The following is a 19,766-nucleotide window of genomic DNA, read 5'->3' on the forward strand; positions in this document are numbered from 1 at the left end:
ATCCCCCTCCTCCCCTCCCCATCTCATCCCCCTCCTCCCCTCCCCATCTCATCCCCCTCCTCCCCTCCTCCATCTCTGTGCCATACCTCATCATCCCTCCATCTCACTTAACCCCTCTTTCTTCTTTCTGTTCTTCTTATCCCAATATGTTCCCCTCTTTTCTCCCTCCCTCCCTCCCTCCCTCCCTCCCTCCCTCCCTCCCTCCCTCCCTCCCTCCCTCCCTCCCTCCCTCCCTCCCTCCCTCCCTCCCTCCGTCCCTCCGTCCCTCCCTCCGTCGTTCCCTCCCTCTCTCCCTCCGTCGTTCCCTCCCTCCCTCCCTCCCTCCCTCCCCTCCCCTCGTTCCCTCGTTCCCCTCGTTCCCCTCGTTCCCCTCGTTCCCTCACTCCCTCTCAGGTGAAGCTGGATGAGCGGGTGATGCGTACGGAGCAGGGCCTGCTGTTCCGCCGTGTGCTCCGTCAGGACGAGGGTGTGTACGTGTGTCGCTCTCGCGAGCACGGCTTCACCCAGACCCTCACCCGCCTCTCCCTGGAGGTCCTGCAGGGGGACACACTGAGCGAACTGCTGGCCCGTGACGACACCCCCCTCGACGGTCCCCAGGGGGCGAAGGGCTACCGGGCCTGGCCTCCCTGCCACGCTCACAGGAGCACCGGCCCCCTCAGCCAACAGCGCTCCTGGTTCAAGGACATCATGCAGCTGATTGGCCCGTCCAACCTGCCGCACGTGGAGGAGTACTGCGAGAGGTTGTGGTGCAACGACAAGCTGCGGCGCAAACACAAGAGCATGCTGGACAAGTACCGGCAGGCGCAGGACAGCGCACGCAAGGCCCGCAACAAGGGCTCCGGGGAACGCAACCGGACGCCGCGGGACGTCAGCAGCCGACAGCCGTAGAAGGGAGGGAGGAACGGAGAGGGGGAGGAAATAGAGGACTGGGAGAAGGACCACATGACACGATTAATGAGAGACTGAGAGAGAAAAGGAAGAAGTGGTAGTTCCGTGTATTGCAGGAAGAGAGACACTGCCAACAGACTGTGGTGTTAAGGGTTGAGACTGATGTGGACGGGGTGGAGGGGGGACCGGGACTCATCAACTCTCCTTGACTTCATGAAGAAACCCTCAACTGTTTTCACCAAGGGACCCCTCCTCCTCTCCATTGCAACATCAGTGACTCTGTATATGACCATGGACTGACTGTACTGTGCTGTAAATACTGTGTGGGGTTGGACTGCTACAACTGATGACCTTTGACCCCTTATGTTGCCCATCTCTCTTTGGTCCGTGAGCCCATTCCACACGATGTACCCCTTATGGCGCCCATCTCCAGTCTGTTTGCCTCACCCTGCACCTCATCATACTTCTTCTGGAAGAAATGGGGCTTAATATATATATTTTTTAAAGGGTTCTGTGGCTCACTTCCTGCACAGTATTGCCATCAAAGAGGTTCTAGAACACCGAAGCGCCGTTGTTTCTAGCAGTGTAATCCCATCGCCCTGAAAGTCATTCACAATCGTACAGTACGTTCTCAAGCATGCAGCGTTGAGTGGACGTGTAAGTGCACTCACACATCATCCATCACACACATCATCCATGACACACTCAGCCATAACAACGCACCAGAGCATTGCTTTAACTGAACATTTTCATGAGACGATTGTTGACGGTTCAACAGAGAAAAGGCCTGTTTGTTTTATCAGCTAGACTCCAGTTCCCACCATTCCTAGTTGTGTCGTTCCTGACAATGGAAGGAGAAGAACGGGTCGTTGGAGCTGGCTGAATGTTCTGCTGGTGCTTTGTAAACACTGCTTCATTATTTAAATACTGGCAAGGAGATTGTGGAATCTGTACTGGACAGAATGTAGTTATGATATTTCTCTCTCTGTTGTTAAAATACAATGTTTTCACTGACAGACTTAGCTGAAAAACTCTCCTTTCAAGGGCCCTGGTTGTTAGGGAAAGGGGGGGGGTCAGAGGAGTGAAGGGACAGGGACGATGGGACGGGGTGAGGGTATGAAATTGGGCTGGGTTCTAAATAAGGAATAGGGGGTAGTGAATGGGGTCGTAGACGTTGTGGGTGGGTTTATGTTTTTTTACAATGGGTGGTGGAGGGATATTAATTGAGTTGGGTTAATGTGGGTGGGTGGGGTCAGGGGACAGCTATGCGATCCTCCTTGGTTGGCTTGCGAAGGCTAGCCAGGAGAAGTGTGGGGTTTAACAACTCCCACTTGCTCCCATGCCTTGGTTGCTTTCACTGGCATACAAACTTGCCTGTAGAGGAGGAAGAGGTGGGGGGGGGGCGAGGTGGAGGAAGAGAAAGAAAAGAAGAGAAGGAAAGGGTGGTGGAGGAATACAGGCACTGACAGAAAAAAAGGAGAGCTTAAAGTGCCAGTGTACACAACACACAGTTCTGTAAAAATCCCAAATCCGTTTGTGTGAAGTAACTATTTGGAAATGTGGCACGTTGTGTCCTGCCCATGAGAGTGACTTCGGAATATGTAACGCAAGCGTCGCTCAATCTTCCGGTTTATTTTCCTAGTTTGAGAAAAGTGAGCCCTGTTGCTTTCTCTCCAAATATTGTTTCTGATCGTATCTTCTTAAAACCAACCAGAATGTGACGGAGGAGAAAGCGTTGTTTAAATAGCCCAAGTCCCCTAGGCCTTTTTTTGTTGTCAATTCTTTCTAAATCCTAACGTTTTAATTCATGATTGGCGTGTCAATGAGTTAACATGAGATAAAGCATTATATCTCGAGCAGTCGTCCCTTCTAATCATGTTTCTACTATTGATGACTTGAGTAGATTAGGCCTGCTATACAGAGGCCCACCAGGTCTCATTCTGATTGGTTATTTAAAAAAAATATAGCCTTGGACAAAAGAGAAAATGCTTTGCTCCACACAACACAATAGCTTATGGTTCACAGCTATGGGGGGGGGGGGGGGGTATCAACACAAATTGTACAGTGAATATGAATAAAACAATGAAAAAGCTGTTGCTGCCAAAATGTAATTCGTTTTTGCCTGTTTTTAGATTTTTGTGGCGCTCCATCCTGCAGCTACTATCAGCAATAGTTTGAGGGAAAAAATGGTGTTTCTGACATACTTTGTGTTCAAAGTGCCAATGTTGAACTGTAACAAAGTGAGAATTCCAGTCGTTGATGTGTGGTTTGTAACTCATTGGAGGGGACTCTTTTATAGGGCCTAATGTAAATGTTTGCTGTATTTATGTCTTATTTAATGAGCTCTCCTGCATGCGGTGTAAGTGTATGCTATTTAACATATTAATACAGTTTTTTGTTTCTAACATAAAACCTCTGACTCCGCATTCTCTTTCTGATTCCCAGACGTCTTTATGTGGTCAAAAGCTCTTAGGGTGGCGAGCTTTGGTGCGGCGACGTTAAGAGCCGTGGGTTTGTGGAGCTGGGTGTGGTCTAAGAGAGTGGGTTTCGAGCAGTTGTGGGAGAGGTGGGGGTTGAGGTGTGGGGTGTTGTTAATCTGAGCCAGGGATCCTGTATCACTCAGACAGACCAGACTGTGTGTGTGTGTGTGTGTGTGTGTGTGTGTGTGTGTGTGTGTGTGTGTGTGTGTGTGTGTGTGTGTGTGTGTGTGTGTGTGTGTGTGTGTGTGTGTGTGTGTGGGTGGGTGGGGGAACGATTGCACATGTGTACACATGCGCCCACGTGTGTGTGCGCATGCATTCTTGCTTGCGTGCATCCATCCATGTGTTTGCAGTACTTATTTGTGTCTCGGGATCAGCGGCTGCTTTGTGTTTGAGTTTGTCTGTTTGTCGTCTGGCAGCAGCGCAGTGTTCAATGTTTTGTCTGTTCCTGGCTCTGTTTGGAGCAGGCTAATGAAGCATGTCGAATCAATTTAAATGCGATCATTGAGCAGCGTCTCAATGAGTCTGAAAGAGACAGAATTGAGTCTGGGGTAAAAAAACCCAACAACAATTGGTTTAGGGAGAAGAAAAGACCCATTTTACACCGTAAAGACCCATTTTATTCTGTGAATAAACACGGCTGCCAAAGCAGAGCTTGTCCACTGGCAATGAAGACATAAATAAGTTACAACGAAAGTGCCTAGAAATGAGCCTCTAGTTATCAACCATCTGTTTTAACAATGCTTAGCATAGAGACTATTTGAGTGTAAATCAACAACAACCTGCAAAGGTTTGGTGCATTTTCTGTTTGCTTTTTCCAGGATTTTCTTTTGTGGTCACTCTTTTCAACTCCCAGTTGGCGAACCCCAGCCCTCACCGTTGTCAACTAAGGTACTCGTGCATGTAATTGTAGCGTACTTGCCACAGTAATATGTGTATGACAGCTTCGAAGCAGTGGAGTTTGTTGTCGGTGTTGCGACAGGCATGCTCTCCTAAACCCGACCCCAAACCAACCACCTAAACGCCTTGACACACTGAGCATATCCACAGAGCCTGTCCTGGAATGGCAAGACACCCTAGCCAATTCTGTCGCCATTCTCCACTGTGTGAAAGGAAGCTCCAGAGTGGCACAACGTTGCTGCCTCCGCCAAAGGGCCTTAGCGGGTTAGACCTACGGGCAGCAGAATGAACCGTAGAAGCTCCGTTGGACCCACATCCCCCATAAGCCCCCTTTAGCCACGCAGCAGCAGGTGATGGGAACTCCAGCTGCAGGAGCCATTTTTCACTTAAAGCCTTTAGCTCGTTACAAATCAGCCTTGCACACCGGTTACAGTCACAGCTCATTAGCTGCCACCAGGGCTTAGCTTAAACAGGTGCGTCTCCTCCAATGCTTTTCCCTCTGTTGAGGAAGCCTGGGTGCTATAGGGTGGGACAGAGTCTCTCGCACACTGTTCGAAGATGAAGCCATAACGCATTGAGAGATTTCCTAATATGGATGCTGTGGAAATGTTGTGTCGTGATATGCCGGACCATACCCCTCAGTGCACAATTGTCAACCTATTGCATTGTGTTAAAGACATATCAACTAAAATGTACACTAAAAACCAGAAATGACTTCTGAGAAAAACAGAATCCCGCAGAATAACAACGTCTTAACGTCCAAGCTAACAGTTTCAGGAGCGGGTTACTTACACGACCCCTATCCCTGTATAACATCCCACAAACACACTTTACATAAACCCAATACCCTATAAAACACTACAATCCCACAACCACAGGTCCAATCAAGCATCCCTCAAATGCACTCGTAAACTGTTGGTTGTCTCATAGACAAAACACACCCTGTCTGTTGATGCTGTCTCAATAAGAGATACTGCTGCTCCGTGAATGTGCCGTGTTCAGACTAATGTTCACATTGTGGTTTACTAAGGTCTACAAATACCAGCACGTTTATCTGCAACAACACGCCGTCATATGATTTGTTTGCCATCGCTTTACCATAGAGTAGAGCTTCATTTGGCATGGTTAAAAACCCTAGTAGTCATCGCTTTACCATAGAGTATAGCTTCATTTGGCATGGTTAAAAACCCTAGTAGTCATCGCTTTACCATAGAGTATAGCTTCATTTGGCATGGTTAAAAACCCTAGTAGTCATCGCTTTACCATAGAGTATAGCTTCATTTGGCATGGTTAAAAACCCTAGTAGTCATCGCTTCATTTGGCATGGTTAAAAACATAGTCATCGTACCATAGAGTATAGCTTCATTTGGCATGGTTAAAAACCCTAGTAGTCATCGCTTTACCATAGAGTATAGCTTCATTTGGCATGGTTAAAAAGTAGTCATTGCTTTACCATAGTAGTTCATTTGGCATGGTTAAAAACCCTAGTAGTCATCGTTTACCATAGAGTAGAGCTTCATTTGGCATGGTTAAAAACCCTAGTAGTCATCGCTTTACCATAGAGTATAGCTTCATTTGGCATGGTTAAAAACCCTAGTAGTCATTGCTTTACCATAGAGTATAGCTTCATTTGGCATGGTTAAAAACCCTAGTAGTCATTGCTTTACCATAGAGTAGAGCTTCATTTGGCATGGTTAAAAACCCTAGTAGTCATCGCTTTACCATAGAGTATAGCTTCATTTGGCATGGTTAAAAACCCTAGTAGTCATCGCTTTAACAAGAGTCAGTCAGTCGTGCCGCAGCGTAATCAATGAAAATACACCAGGGAGAAAGACCAACATCCACAGAGCCCAATCCAAACAGCCCAACAGTCTTTGACAACTGTGTAGTCTCTTAAGTCCTTAAAGTGTTCACCTTAATCAGACGTGAGAGGAGTTGAGGAGTCTGTTCCCGGATCAGATTTCAGTCTCAAGCCCCAACCTGCAGTCAAACTCACAGCCTCGTGTTCTGGCACACAGGAGATGGGGACAGAGTCCTAGGTCTAACAGTCAGTTTGTGTGACTGACACTCCACAGCAGCCAGCAGAGCCAGGGGCAGACAGAGCCAAGGGCAGACAGAGCCAAGGGAAGACAGAGCCAGGGGCAGACAGAGCCAGTGGCAGACAGAGCCAAGGGAAGACAGAGCCAGGGGCAGACAGAGCCAAGGGAAGACAGAGCCAGGGGCAGACAGAGCCAGTGGCAGACAGAGCCAAGGGCAGACAGAGCCAGGGGCAGACAGAGCCAAGGGAAGACAGAGCCAGGGGCAGACAGAGCCAAGGGAAGACAGAGCCAGGGGCAGACAGAGCCAGTGGCAGACAGAGCCAAGGGCAGACAGAGCCAGGAGCAGACAGACCCAGGGGCAGACAGAGCCAAGGGCAGACAGAGCCAGGAGCAGACAGACCCAGGGGCAGACAGAGCCAGGGGCAGACAGAGCCAAGGGGAGACAGAGCCAAGGGCAGACAGAGCCAGTGGCAGACAGAGCCAACGGCAGACAGAGCCAAGGGCAGACAGAGCCAGGGGCAAACATTCAATCTCCAGCTGCACCAGGGTCAGTGCACTCTCAATGCCGTCGGGGGTACGCCAAATAAAAATGTGATTCACATTTTTCTTTTTAAATGTCCATTTATATTTTCCAACGGGTCTATACTTTTAGGTGAGTTTTTCTCTCTCGCCTGAGTAGCCTCATTTCACTGCCAAAAATAAAACTCAACCATCTAGCGAAATAACAACGCAATGTCAAATACAGGTAGCCTAGACAAATAATTAACAATCAATCACATTAACTGTTACTCTCTCGTGCGAATTCCACTAACGGTCCGTATGTTGCCAAACGTAGCTGCTGCTCATTCTGTTTGCTCGAAAATGGATAAATGGTTCAAAAAAAGTAAGGCCCACGTGCGTCCATAGAGACACATACCAGCTCTACTGGTAGTACTGCTACTACCAGCAGTACTACTCCTGCACCTGTCGACGACACAAGTTGTTCTGCTTCCACAAACACAATGCTAGCATCAGTAATTCTACATTTGTTGTTATAGCCCAGCTAGCATGGACACTGACAGTTGTGAATCTGATGCAGCCGAAGAGCTACTGCCTCCTTACCTGGGAAAGCACCGAACAACAGAAAGGGGTGTTGGGCCATCGAAGAGGCGCAAATATGATGAGAACTACATTGATTTGGGGTTCACTTATTTTGGGAGTAGTGCCTTTCTTCAGCCACAGTCTGTTATATGTGCAAAAATACTATCTCACAACTCGATGAAACTTCACTCTTGAGCAGACATTTAGAAACAAAACATGCCAATTTGAAAAATAAGCCAGGAGAGTTTTTTGAGCGAGAATTAAGACGACTTTCGAGTAGTAAGACATGTATAAAAGCAACAGATACCATTAATAAGAAGGGGGGCTAGAAGAGTCTTATATGGTGAGCTACCGAGTGGCTAGGACAGGAAAGCCCCATACTATTGTGGAGGACTTCATTCTTCCTGCTGCCACGGATATGGCTGGGACAATGCTGGGGGGAAAAGGCCCAAAAAACTATACAGACAACGTCTTCCTCAAACAATACTGTTTCATGACGCATCAGTGACATGGCAGGAGATGTTTTGAAACAATTACTGCTTCGCATACAAGCCAGTGAATTCTATGCGTTACAGCTGGATGAGTCAACAGACGTGGTGGGCCTGGCACAGCTCCTGGTATATGTCTGTTACGTTTATGGGGGTCAGTTAAGGAAGACATCCTCTTCTGCAAACCACTGGAAACCAAGACAACAGGAGAGGATATTTTTTAAGTACTGAACAGCTTTGTGACATCAAATGGACTTTGGGGTTCAAGATGTGTTGGTATCTGTACTGATGGCGCAAAAGCCATTACAGGGAGACATAGTGGAGTGGTAACGTGCGTTCATAGTTTTTCCCGATGTCGGTTGGGTACACTGCAGCATCCGCCGAGAGGCTGTTGCTACCAAAGGAATGCCTGACAGCTTGATAGAGGTTTTGGACACTACAGTGAAAATGCTTGTTAACTTGTTAAAGCAAGGCCCCTGAACACTCATGTATTTTCTGCACTATGCAATGATATGGGCAGCGACCATGTAACGCTTTTACAACATATAGAAGTGCGCTGGTTATCAAGGGAAAAGTATTGACACATTTTTTTGAATTGAGAGACGAGCTTAAAGTTGTCTTTGCTGACCATATTTTTCACTTGTCTGACCGCTTGCATGATGACTGGTTTCTCATACGACGGGCCTATCTGGGTGATGCTTTTTCTCGCCTGAATCTAGGATTACAGGGACTCTCCTCAACTATATTCAATGTGCGGGACAAAATTGAGGCTATGATTAAGAAGTTGGAGCTCTTCTCTGTCTGCATTAACAAGGCCAACACACAGGTCTTTCCATCATTGTCTGATTTTTTTGTGTGCAAATGAACTCAAGCTTACGGACAATGTCAAATGTGATATAGCGAAGCACCTGAGTGAGCTGGGTGCGCAATTACTCAGGTACTTTCCCGAAACGGATGAAAACAAATGGATTCATTATCCCTTTCATGCCCTGTCTCCAATCCACTTACCGATATATGAAAAAGAGTGCCTCATCGAAATTGTAACAAGCAGTTCTGTGAAAATTGAATTTAATCAGAAGCCATTGCCAGATTTCTGGATTGGGCTGCGCTCAGAGTATCCTGCATTGGCAAATCTGTTAGGACACTGATGCCCTTTGCAACCACGGACCTATGTGAGAGTGGATATGTGAGAGTGTATTCTCAGCCCTCACTAGCATGAAAACTAAATACAGGCACAGACTGTGTGTGGAAAATTATTTATGACTGAGACTCTCTCCAATACAACCCAACATTGCAGAGCTATGTGCATCCTTTCAAGCACACCCTTCTCGTTAACCTGTGGTGGGTTATTCACCATTTTCGATAAACAAATAAAGTTTTATATGTAAGATGGCTAAATAAAGAGCAAAACTATTGATTATTATTATATTGTTATTTGTGCCCTGGTCCTATAAGAGCTCTTTGTCACTTCCCATAAGCCGGGTATCATACAGTGTGTGTGTGGCAGGCTTACAGTGAAGGCAAAAACAACAACATTTGAGAGTGCGCCGACCCTGGTGCTCGAGGGCGTACGCAGCTGGATGTTGAATGTTTGAAGGGGTTCGGGACTATAAAAAGTTTGGGAACCACTGGTCTACAGTGCTAGAAGAAGGAAGCAAGGATATCCACTATCCCCATTTATTTAGCTATATTATCATCAATCCCTTGGTTGAATGCATCAACAAGAAGGATAGACATTTTATGAGAGATCCACATCTAACATGCACCGCAGCTACTCAATGGCACATGAACATCCCTGTAGACTGAAACATGCCCACTATCAGTACTTATGAATGTCCCTAAACATATTTCAAGTAGAAGACTATGAGGTAAATCCCATTGTAGATTTGGCTCCGGCAGCCTGAGTCACAAACTGTATCCCGTCTAGCGCAAAGTATCACATATAGAAAATTATATTAGTAACGTAACTCATCATAGTTAGTCAGGTCCAAAGGACAAGAGCAAGTAAAGAGGTCCCCTGAGTGAACGTTATACAGTGCCTTGCGAAAGTATTCGGCCCCCTTGAACTTTGCGACCTTTTGCCACATTCCAGGCTTCAAACATAAAGATATAAAACTGTATTTTTTTGTGAAGAATCAACAACAAACTTTTTTAACAAATCAAAAACTGAAAAATTGGGCGTGCAAAATTATTCAGCCCCTTTACTTTCAGTGCAGCAAACTCTCTCCAGAAGTTCAGTGAGGATCTCTGAATGATCCAATGTTGACCTAAATGACTAATGATGATAAATACAATCCACCTGTGTGTAATCAAGTCTCCGTATAAATGCACCTGCACTGTGATAGTCTCAGAGGTCCGTTAACCTCTTGATGCTATGGGGGCGCTATTTCATTTTTGGATAAAAAGACGTGCCCGTTTTAAGCGCGATATTTTGTCACAAAAAGATGCTCGACTATGCATATAATTGATAGCTTTGGAAAGAAAACACTCTGACATTTCCAGAACTGCAAAGATATTCTCTGTGCGTGTCCTAGAACGTGAGCTACAGGCAAAACCAAGATGAAACGGCATCCAGGAAATCAGCAGGATTTTTGAGGCTCCGTTTTCCATTGTCTCCTTATATGGCTGTGAATGCGAGAGGAATGAGCCTGCCCTTTCTGTCGTTTTCCCAAGGTGTCTGCAGCATTGTGACGTATTTGTAGGCATATCATTGGAAGATTGACCATAAGAGACTACATTTACCAGGTGTCCGCCCGGTGTCCTGCTCCGAAATTGGTGCGCAAACCTCAGCTGCAAGTATTTTTCCATGGAATTCAGAGAAGAAAGCAGGCTTCCACGAACGATATATCAATGAAGAGATATGTGAAAAAACACCTTGAGGATTGATTCCAAACAACGTTTGCCATGTTTCGGTCGATATTATGGAGTTAATTCGGAAAAAGTTTGACGTTGTTGGTGACTGAATTTTCGGTTCGTTTCGGTAGCCAAATGTGATGTACAAAACGGAGCGATTTCTCCTACACAAAGATTCTTTCAGGAAAAACTGAACATTTGCTATGTAACTGAGAGTCTCCTCATTGAAAACATCCGAAGCTCTTCAAAGGTAAATGATTTTATTTATTTGGTTATCTGGTTTTTGTGAAAATGTTGCGTGCTAAATGCTACTCAAAATGCTAAGCTAGCTTTGCATACTCTTACACAAATTAGTGAATTGCTATGGTTCAAAAGCATATTTTGAAAATCTGAGATGACAGTGTTGTTAAGAAAAGGCTAAGCTTGAGAGCAGGCGCATTATTTTCATTTTATTTGCGATTTTCAGAAATCGTTAACGTTGCGTTATGCTAATGAGCCTGAGGCTTTATTCACGATCCCGGATCCGGGATGGGGAGTATCAAGAGGTTCTTAAAAGAGCAGAGAGCATCATGAAGAACAAGGAACACACCAGGCAGGTCCGAGATACTGTTGTGAAGAAGTTTAAAGCCGGATTTGGATACAAAAAGATTTCCCAAGCTTTAAACATCCCAAAGAGCACTGTGCAAGCGATAATATTGAAATGGAAGGAGTATCAGACCACTGCAAATCTAACAAGACCTGGCCGTCCCTCTAAACTTTCAGTTCATACAAGGAGAAGACTGATCAGAGATGCAGCCATGAGGCCCATGATCACTGGATGAACTGCAGAGATCTACAGCTGAGGTGGGAGACTCTGTCCATAGGACAACAATCAGTCGTATATTGCACAAATCTGGCCTTTATGGAAGAGTGGCAAGAAGAAAACCATTTCTTAAAGATATCCATAAAAAGTGTTGTTTCAAGTTTGCCACAAGCCACCTGGGAGACACACCAAACATGTGGAAGAAGGTGCTCTGGTCAGATGAAACCAAAATTGAACTTTTTGGCAACAATGCAAAACGTTATGTTTGGCGTAAAAGCAACACAGCTCATCACCCTGAACACACCATACCCACTGTCAAACATGGTGGTGGCAGCATCATGGTTTGGGCCTGCTTTTCTTCAGCAGGGACAGGGAAGATGGTTAAAATTGATGGGAAGATGGATGGAGCCAAATACAGGACCATTCTGGAAGAAAACCTGATGGAGTCTGCAAAAGACCTGAGACTGGGACGGAGATTTGTCTTCCAACAAGACAATGATCCAAAACATAAAGCAAAATCTACAATGGAATGGTTCAAAAATAAGCATATCCAGGTGTTAGAATGGCCAAGTCAAAGTCCAGACCTGAATCCAATCAAGAATCTGTGGAAAGAACTGAAAACTGCTGTTCACAAATGCTCTCCATCCAACCTCACTGAGCTCGAGCTGTTTTGCAAGGAGGAATGGGAAAAAATGTCAGTCTCTCGATGTGCAAAACTGATAGAGACATACCCCAAGCGACTTACAGCTGTAATCGCAGCAAAAGGTGGCGCTACAAAGTATTAACTTAAGGGGGCTGAATAATTTTGCACGCCCAATTTTTCAGTTTTTGATTTGTTAAAAAAGTTTGAAATATCCAATAAATGTCGTTCCACTTCATGATTGTGTCCCACTTGTTGTTGATTCTTCACAAAAAAATACAGTTTTATATCTTTATTTTTGAAGCCTGAAATATGGCAAAAGGTCGCAAAGTTCAAGGGGGCGAATACTTTTGCAAGGCACTGTACGTCGGTCAGTCTATGGGACTGGGACTGGGACTGATCAGTCTATGGGACTGATCTACTGGACTGATATGACATATTCCATCCTTCCATCCCTGATCCCAGGCCTGCGTTACTGTCACTGGGTCCAGGGCCACGTCCTCCCTCTCCCCTGCAGTTTGTTCTTAGTGGTGTGTGGTTGAGTGTGAGGGACAGATGACTGGGGGGAACCAGTAACATGAGAGGCATAACAAGTAAAGGCTCCGGGTCCGTCAGACAGACAGAGCTGGGCTATGGGCCTACTGTCTCACAGTAAGTCGCTATGCAGGCTCCACTGTGAAAGATTTAAGATGAATCACCATGAGGGGACAGATGGAAGGAGGGATGGAAGGCGGTAGAAAGGGAGGTGGGGGTAATTCATCTCACGGAGGGGTCTGGTTTTTGGCCCCACGCCTCCCTGGAGGGAGCGAGGGAAGACTTTCACATTGCGTCACAAATTAGGGGGAGCGAGAACTGGGTCTGCTGTGGACAGCTCCTACGCACTCTCTCAATCTGTTCCATTATTAACACTGTGGCCATGCATGAGCAAAACATTCCTACTGTACAGCATTATGGCATCAGTCTCTATGGTCGACTGTAGTTATTATTCATTTGACCACTTACATTACTTTGGCTGTCTGTCGAGACCAGACCAACATATTGTGGTCATCTACACATAGCCAATCTGACCACATACATTTACTTTGGTTCTCAATAGAGACCAGTGGAGGCTGCTGAGGGGAGGACTGCTCACAATAATGGCTGGAAGGGAGCGAATGGAATGGCATCAAACACATGGAAAACATTGATACCATTCCACCCATTCCTCTCCAGCCATTGCACACAATCCCCGTCCTCCCCAATTAAGGTGCCACCAACCTCCTGTGGTAGAGACCAACATTGTTGTGGCCACCTCAGCTCTGTCTTCATCACACATCGACCACACAATCCTAACCCAACTCTGTAATTATTTCCCAACATCTCAGTGCCTTCGATAGAAAACCTCATGCTGTGCAACTATTGCTGAGGCGGAGCTTTTCGTACCGATAATGACACATTTTGGCTGTACATTCACCATTGATCATTGATCATTTTTCGCAATTTCGTTCTTCCTAGGACATGTCTTACTGGGAAGAACTCTTGTAATTTACTGACATGCATGTGTCCTGGGCCAATATGGGAATCTCTCAGTGCATGAGACTGGTAGTCAGTATACTGCGAACCGAGCCTGCTCCGTGGAGCCCTCCGGTGAACCAGAACAACAACCATAGCACCTGGTCCATTAGACAGCGTATTGGAGGTAAACATCGCCTGACTAAATTCTTTTACAGGAAGTCGATTAGACAACACAAATACTGTCTGCGGGTTGTTTACCGTCACACACACTTATGACCCACTTCCTGTTCTCTTCCTGTTTAGGGAACAGGGCACCTTGGGTCCATCAGGAGTCAGTTAATCACCCGAGTGGGACCCTGTGCATTTGGCGTGCGCGTGTGCGTGTGCACGTGCGTGTGTTTTCTCAGGACTAATGACCAAAGTGGGCTGCAGGCTGGGTAAGAGTGCGAGAGCAGGAACAGGCAGTGTGTGACTCCTGTCCTGTGATAACTGCACCATCTGAGCAACAACACAGCCACCAATAGCGCAATTGACAATTAAAGGCAATATGGCTATAGTGGAGACTGCATTCACGGTAAACACTGCATATGTCGGCTCAATGGGAAATGATCTTTACATTTTAACCTCGGGTCTTCCGCGATACGGATTGAATCCAGCGTTAATTAATAATGAATGGCTTATGATTCAAATCATTTCCCCCACGTCATAGTCGTCACAGCTCACTTAAGCGTTCTTCATTGTAGTCACAGGATGTGTCCAGTTCAGAGCATCACGTTCTCCTGCTACTTCCTTCCTGTGGGTGTGGGCACTGCCGTAAGCATTGTCCACAATAGCCATATCTTCCTGTCAAATCTATTACAGTAGCTCAAACATACTGCCCTGCTCTGTCTACTTTACACAGCACAGTTCAATGGAGCGAAAAGCAGCACAGAGTTTGTATAGCTTTGAAAAGTACATCACTGCACAAATGTGAAGTCATTGGTGGAATGGATAGTTAGAGAATGATCGCCATGCGCAATGCCAAGTGTTGGCTGGAGTGGTGTAAAGCTCGCTGCCATTGGACGCTGGGGTAGTGGGAAAGCATTCTCTGGAGTGATGAATCATGCTTCACCATCTGTCAATCCGATGGACATATCTGGGTTTGGCAGATGCTAGGAGAACGCTACCTGCCCGAATGCATAGTGGCAACTGTAAAGTTTGGTGGAGGAGGAATAATGGTCTGGGGCTGTCTTTCATGGTTCGGGCTAGGCCTCTTAGTTCTGGTGAAGGGAAATCTTAATGCTTCAGCATACAATGACATTCTAGATTATTCGCTGCTTCCAACTTTGTGGCAACAGTTTGGGAAGGCCCTTTCCTGTTTCCACATGACAATGCCCCCATTCACAAAGCAAGGTCCATACAGATATGGTTTGTTAAGATTGGAACTTTTGGGATGGATTGGAACGACTGACAGCCAGGCCTAATCGCCCAACAGAGTTTCCCGACCTCACGAATGCTCTTGTGGCTGAATGGAAGTAAGTCCCCACAGCAATGTTCCTAGTGGATATCCTTCCCGGAAGAGTGGAGGTTGTTATAGCAGCAAAGGGGGGACCAACTCCGTATTAATGCCCCTGATTTTGGAATGAGATGGTCGACGAACAGGTGTCCACATACTTTTGGTCACGTGGTGTAACATAGTAAATGTATGTCCGGGACACTCAAATGAGTGGGATATGTTACGTTTGATATGGTTACATAAGACAGATGGTTACTTAAAGCAAAAACTAAAGTAGAATGGATGGGTCGGCGTATAATGTGAATGTTTAGCAACCCAAAGGTTGCGAGTTTGAATCTCATCACAGAAAACCTTGTCATTTTAGCTAATTAGCAACTTTTCAACTACTTACTACTTTTTAGCTACTTTGTAACTACTTAGCTAACCCTTCCCCTAACACTAACCCTTACATTAACCCTGTGAGTTAACCCTTCCCCTAACCCTAACCTCAACCATTTACCCTTTAACCTAACTCCTAAGCCACCTAACTAGAATTTGTAAAATATTACAATAACATATCATACAAAATGGGTGATGGATATCCACAAATGAATACATCCCACACGAAACGTAACATATCATTCAAGAGAGATGGATTAATGTACAGCATAACACAAAATGCTCTGAGACCAGGTCGGTGGTCTGGACCTAACCCTCAGAGATGAGACCACAGATACTCCATATCACAGAGAAGCAGACAGCTGGATGACACCACATTATTTCCCATGACATTACCCCCCCCACCAACTAACATCTATTCAGCAGCTCATCCATCCGATCCTTTAAGATAATGTTGTTCAAGCCCAAACGAAACAGAATCATTTAAAGTGGTAATTTGAGGTAAGGTTTCCATCCGTTCTGTGTAAACTGCTCTAGCGGCTGTGTAAGCACCCTCATGCTTCTCCCCAACCCCCCCCCCCCCCACACACTCTGCTCTTTGTACTCTCCTCTCCTCCCTCTCCTCCCTCGCTCTCTGCCCACCTCTCCCTGTTTGTTTTTTGAAGAAACACTTTCTGTTGTGGTTTGGGTTTTGTGGCGTTGCAGCGGGCGGCAGAGCAGCCTGATCACTAGAAATAGACTTGGATTTTGGATGTTTGAAAAGGTCCTGGGAACGTCAATACATGCCTACCTCTGTGCTCACTAAAAAATAAAAATAAGAATTGCCCAGCACTGGGCGAGAACTCGCTTAGACCACTGTGCAGCCGCTTGACAATGCTCTAGCAAGCCATGAGAATACTTATAGCAAATAGCAAGTCGTTTTTGTTTTTCATTTTTGCCCAGGGCTCAGGGCCGGAGAGGGGAGGGGACTGAGAGAAGGCTGACACTGAAACCCTGTCTCCTTTATGTCAACACTCTCCCCAACACCACACAATGGGGTTAATCACTCCAACAAGAGGGAGGTAATTAATGCTAATTAGAACCATTAATCACTAGACCTGTTGCTGCTTGGTCACTCCCTTTGTATAGCTGTGTGTGTGGGTGGGGTGGGGTGGTAGTGGTGGTGGGAGGGGGGTTGTTAAGTAGTTGTTACAATACACAAGTGCGGGAATGAGAGGGAGAGTGAGAGACTTTCCAGGGTTTTTTCCTGCTTAGGTTTAATGACTTTCATGCGTCCAGGTTAAGCATTGAGAGGAAAATAAATCTTTCTGTCACGTTATAAAAACTGTCAGAGAAGCCTGTGGGAAGTTTGGTCCAGGTGCCCAACGTACCGCTGAACACTGGTCCTCTCTTTAAAACTTAACCAGAGAGGCCGGTGGGATTCGAGACCAGTGACGTGCGGGGATGTCGGTGGGCACAGGCTATTATCAAAGGCAGATTTACTCACAAATAAACCTTGATAAAGCCCAAGTTCACCATGCAACAGATAGCGCCAACAACCAGAGTGACATAGGCTATTTAATGAAACTGACAAACAATTTTCATTGTGTGAAATATTATTACACACACATAATACACATAAGAAAAACAAGTTCTCACAGTGTCACTACATTCATCCATGTTCTCCAAACGTTCATTTCCGAAGTTGCTACAAATGTCAATTTTCGAAGTTAAGGGTTAGGTTTAGGCACTCATTCCTCCTGGTTCAGGTTAGGGTTAAGGTTTGGGAAAGGGTTAAACACAAAAATAAAAAAGCAGTGTCCACAACTGGGATCGAACACGCAACCTTCTGATCCAGACTCATGGCCCATCCACATCACCCTAGCAAAAATCAAGCCAACTTGATGATAATATCACTCACTGTTGCCCCTAGTGGACGGTTTTGAAGGCATTTTCCGACCCCCACAGGACAAACAAAATGACCTGGCTGCATGATAAAGAAGGTTCTTCTGAAATTTCCATATCAACAACTGAAATGACTGAAAAATGTCATTCCAAACGTCAAAAAAGCTCTAAAACAAAATTCTAGCTTGATAAATCAAATGCATCAAAGGGATGTTCTGTATTCTCAGCTTCATTCAACAGTAGCATAACCGGTAAATTGCAAAGGAAATGCATTTAGGCTTCCCTTTACTTGCAAACTAAGTCCATTTGTCTTTCCTTCAGGGTGAACTCTCAGTGACAGCATTGTGGAAGACACAGCAGACCCCTTGTCATTGATATAATTCTGCATGCAAACAGCAGGCCCACTTTCATATGGAAGGCGCATCCCCAATGTCTCATTTTATTCCATTTTCAAACTGACACAAAAAGTCACACACACACACACAAACAGTATCTCCCACTCAGCAAACAGGCAGTTTCATCCATTAGGGCATCCAGACGGTCGGAGAGCAGAATCATTCCGTGAGAGTGCACCCCCATGCAGCCACGCAAGTAAAATTGTTGCAGTCAGTCGCATCCATCGTGTAGAAGTCAAGGCTCTGGCCCACATTGAGTGGCAGAAGAATCCCCATTCCCAGTACGTCCAGGTAAATGTCCAAGTCTGGGTAAGAAAAATGTAATTGGTAATGACATTTCAGACAAGTAGAACGTCCAGTTCTCACTGTTCACCCGACAGCTAGCAGTGAGGGAGATGGTAGTCGCCTGTCATGAATAAAGTGAGGAGCTCCTGTGTATATATAGTCGACGTTGCACTCTTCGATCCCTACAACCTGGAGACATTTTCAGGTGCGGTATAGTGTCCATTTGTCAGGTTGTTTTTGTGATATATGAATAAATCGTCTCAATGCAACGAATGGAGCTTCTTCAAGCGAGGCAAAGCAGCGACGCCTACGCTGACCCAGTCCATCAGCAGTGACTGGGGTCAAGGACAGCTGTTCGTGCCAACGATTTGAATCGATTCGAATGGCTGGAAAGGAAGGAATGAAAACTGTGGCACTTATCCTGAGGTTTTAATGCAGTTTTAGCACATTTGGAGAATTCTAGCATAAAAACCACAAGAATCATATTTGTATTTTTTATTTGAATAACACAGGGTAAGCCCTGCCTACCCTGCCTACCCTGCCTGCACGTCACTGACTCAGACTGCATATTTAAACCCATGGATACACACTGAAACGCACGTTTACATTCAACTCGCATATAAACCAGCTCAGCACATTTCCGAGTCCTTCCACTCTCACTTATTGGCTCCTTGAGTAATGAAAAAAACAACAACAATAAGCTAAGTAAGTAAGCTACACTAAAAAGTCATGGAAAACCAGTGAGTAATACACAGTCAATGAAGAGACTTGGCCTCTCCTCAGGCAGCGAAGCACAGTGATTAAATAATTGAGTGAGAGACAGAGATGTGATTCTTCTGGGTCTAGGATGACTGCTGGATGTAGAAGTCACTTGCCTCAGTCTCCTCTGTCTCTCTGCCAGATGACGCTCTCTCTCTCTCTCTCTCTCTCTCCGTCTCCCACTCGCTGTCTCTGCCAAACTAACCCTGATTCAGATGACCATGCTACCCATGCTAGATTATGGAGACGTAATTTTTAGATCGGCAGGTAAGGAAGCTCTGGAGCGGCTAGATGTTCTTTACCGTTTGGCCATCAGATTTGCCACCAATGCTCCTTATAGATCACTGCACTCTATACTCCTCTGTAAACTGGTCATCTCTGTATAACCAGCGCAAGACTCACTGGTTGATGCCTCTTAGGCCTCACTCCCCCCTATCTGAGATACCTACTGCAAACCTCATCCTCCACATACAGCACCCGTTCTGCCAGTCTCATTCCGGTATAAGGTCTCCAAAGCACACACATCCCTGGGTTCGCTCCTCTTTTCAGTTCGCTGCAGTTAGCGACTGGAACAAGCTGCAAAAAAACACTCAAACTGGACTGTTTGATCTCCATTTCTACATTCAAAGACTCGATCACACTGACACGTGTGGCTGCTTCACGTGATGTATTGTTGTCTCTACCTTCTTGCTGCCTGTGCCTCGCAATGTTTGTACCATGTTTGTGCTGCTACCATGTTGTCATGTTGTGTTGCTACCATGTTGTGTTGCTACCATGTTGTGTTGTTGTCATGTTGTGTTGCTACCGTGTTGTGTTGTCAAGTTGTGCTTGCCGCCATGCTACATACAGTATGTTGTCGTCTTAGGTCTCTCTTCATGTTGTTGTGGCGTCTCTTTTGTCATGAGG

The 19,766-nt window shown here is 45.8% G+C and overlaps 1 protein-coding gene across 1 annotated transcript in view; it reads left to right on the forward strand.

The window, feature by feature from the left end:
- The window catches only part of LOC135504589 (semaphorin-3G-like), a 58,520-nt gene extending 56,405 nt beyond the window's left edge, over window positions 1-2,115 (forward strand). Inside the window, exon 16 of the mRNA XM_064923305.1 lies at window positions 394-2,115. Coding sequence (XP_064779377.1) covers window positions 394-888 — 495 coding nt within the window. The 3' untranslated portion in view covers window positions 889-2,115. The remainder of the gene's footprint in view (window positions 1-393) is intronic.
- Window positions 2,116-19,766: the final 17,651 nt, after the last annotated feature.

Source organism: Oncorhynchus masou, chromosome 18, assembly GCF_036934945.1.
Source record: "Oncorhynchus masou masou isolate Uvic2021 chromosome 18, UVic_Omas_1.1, whole genome shotgun sequence".
NCBI lineage: Eukaryota > Metazoa > Chordata > Actinopteri > Salmoniformes > Salmonidae > Oncorhynchus > Oncorhynchus masou.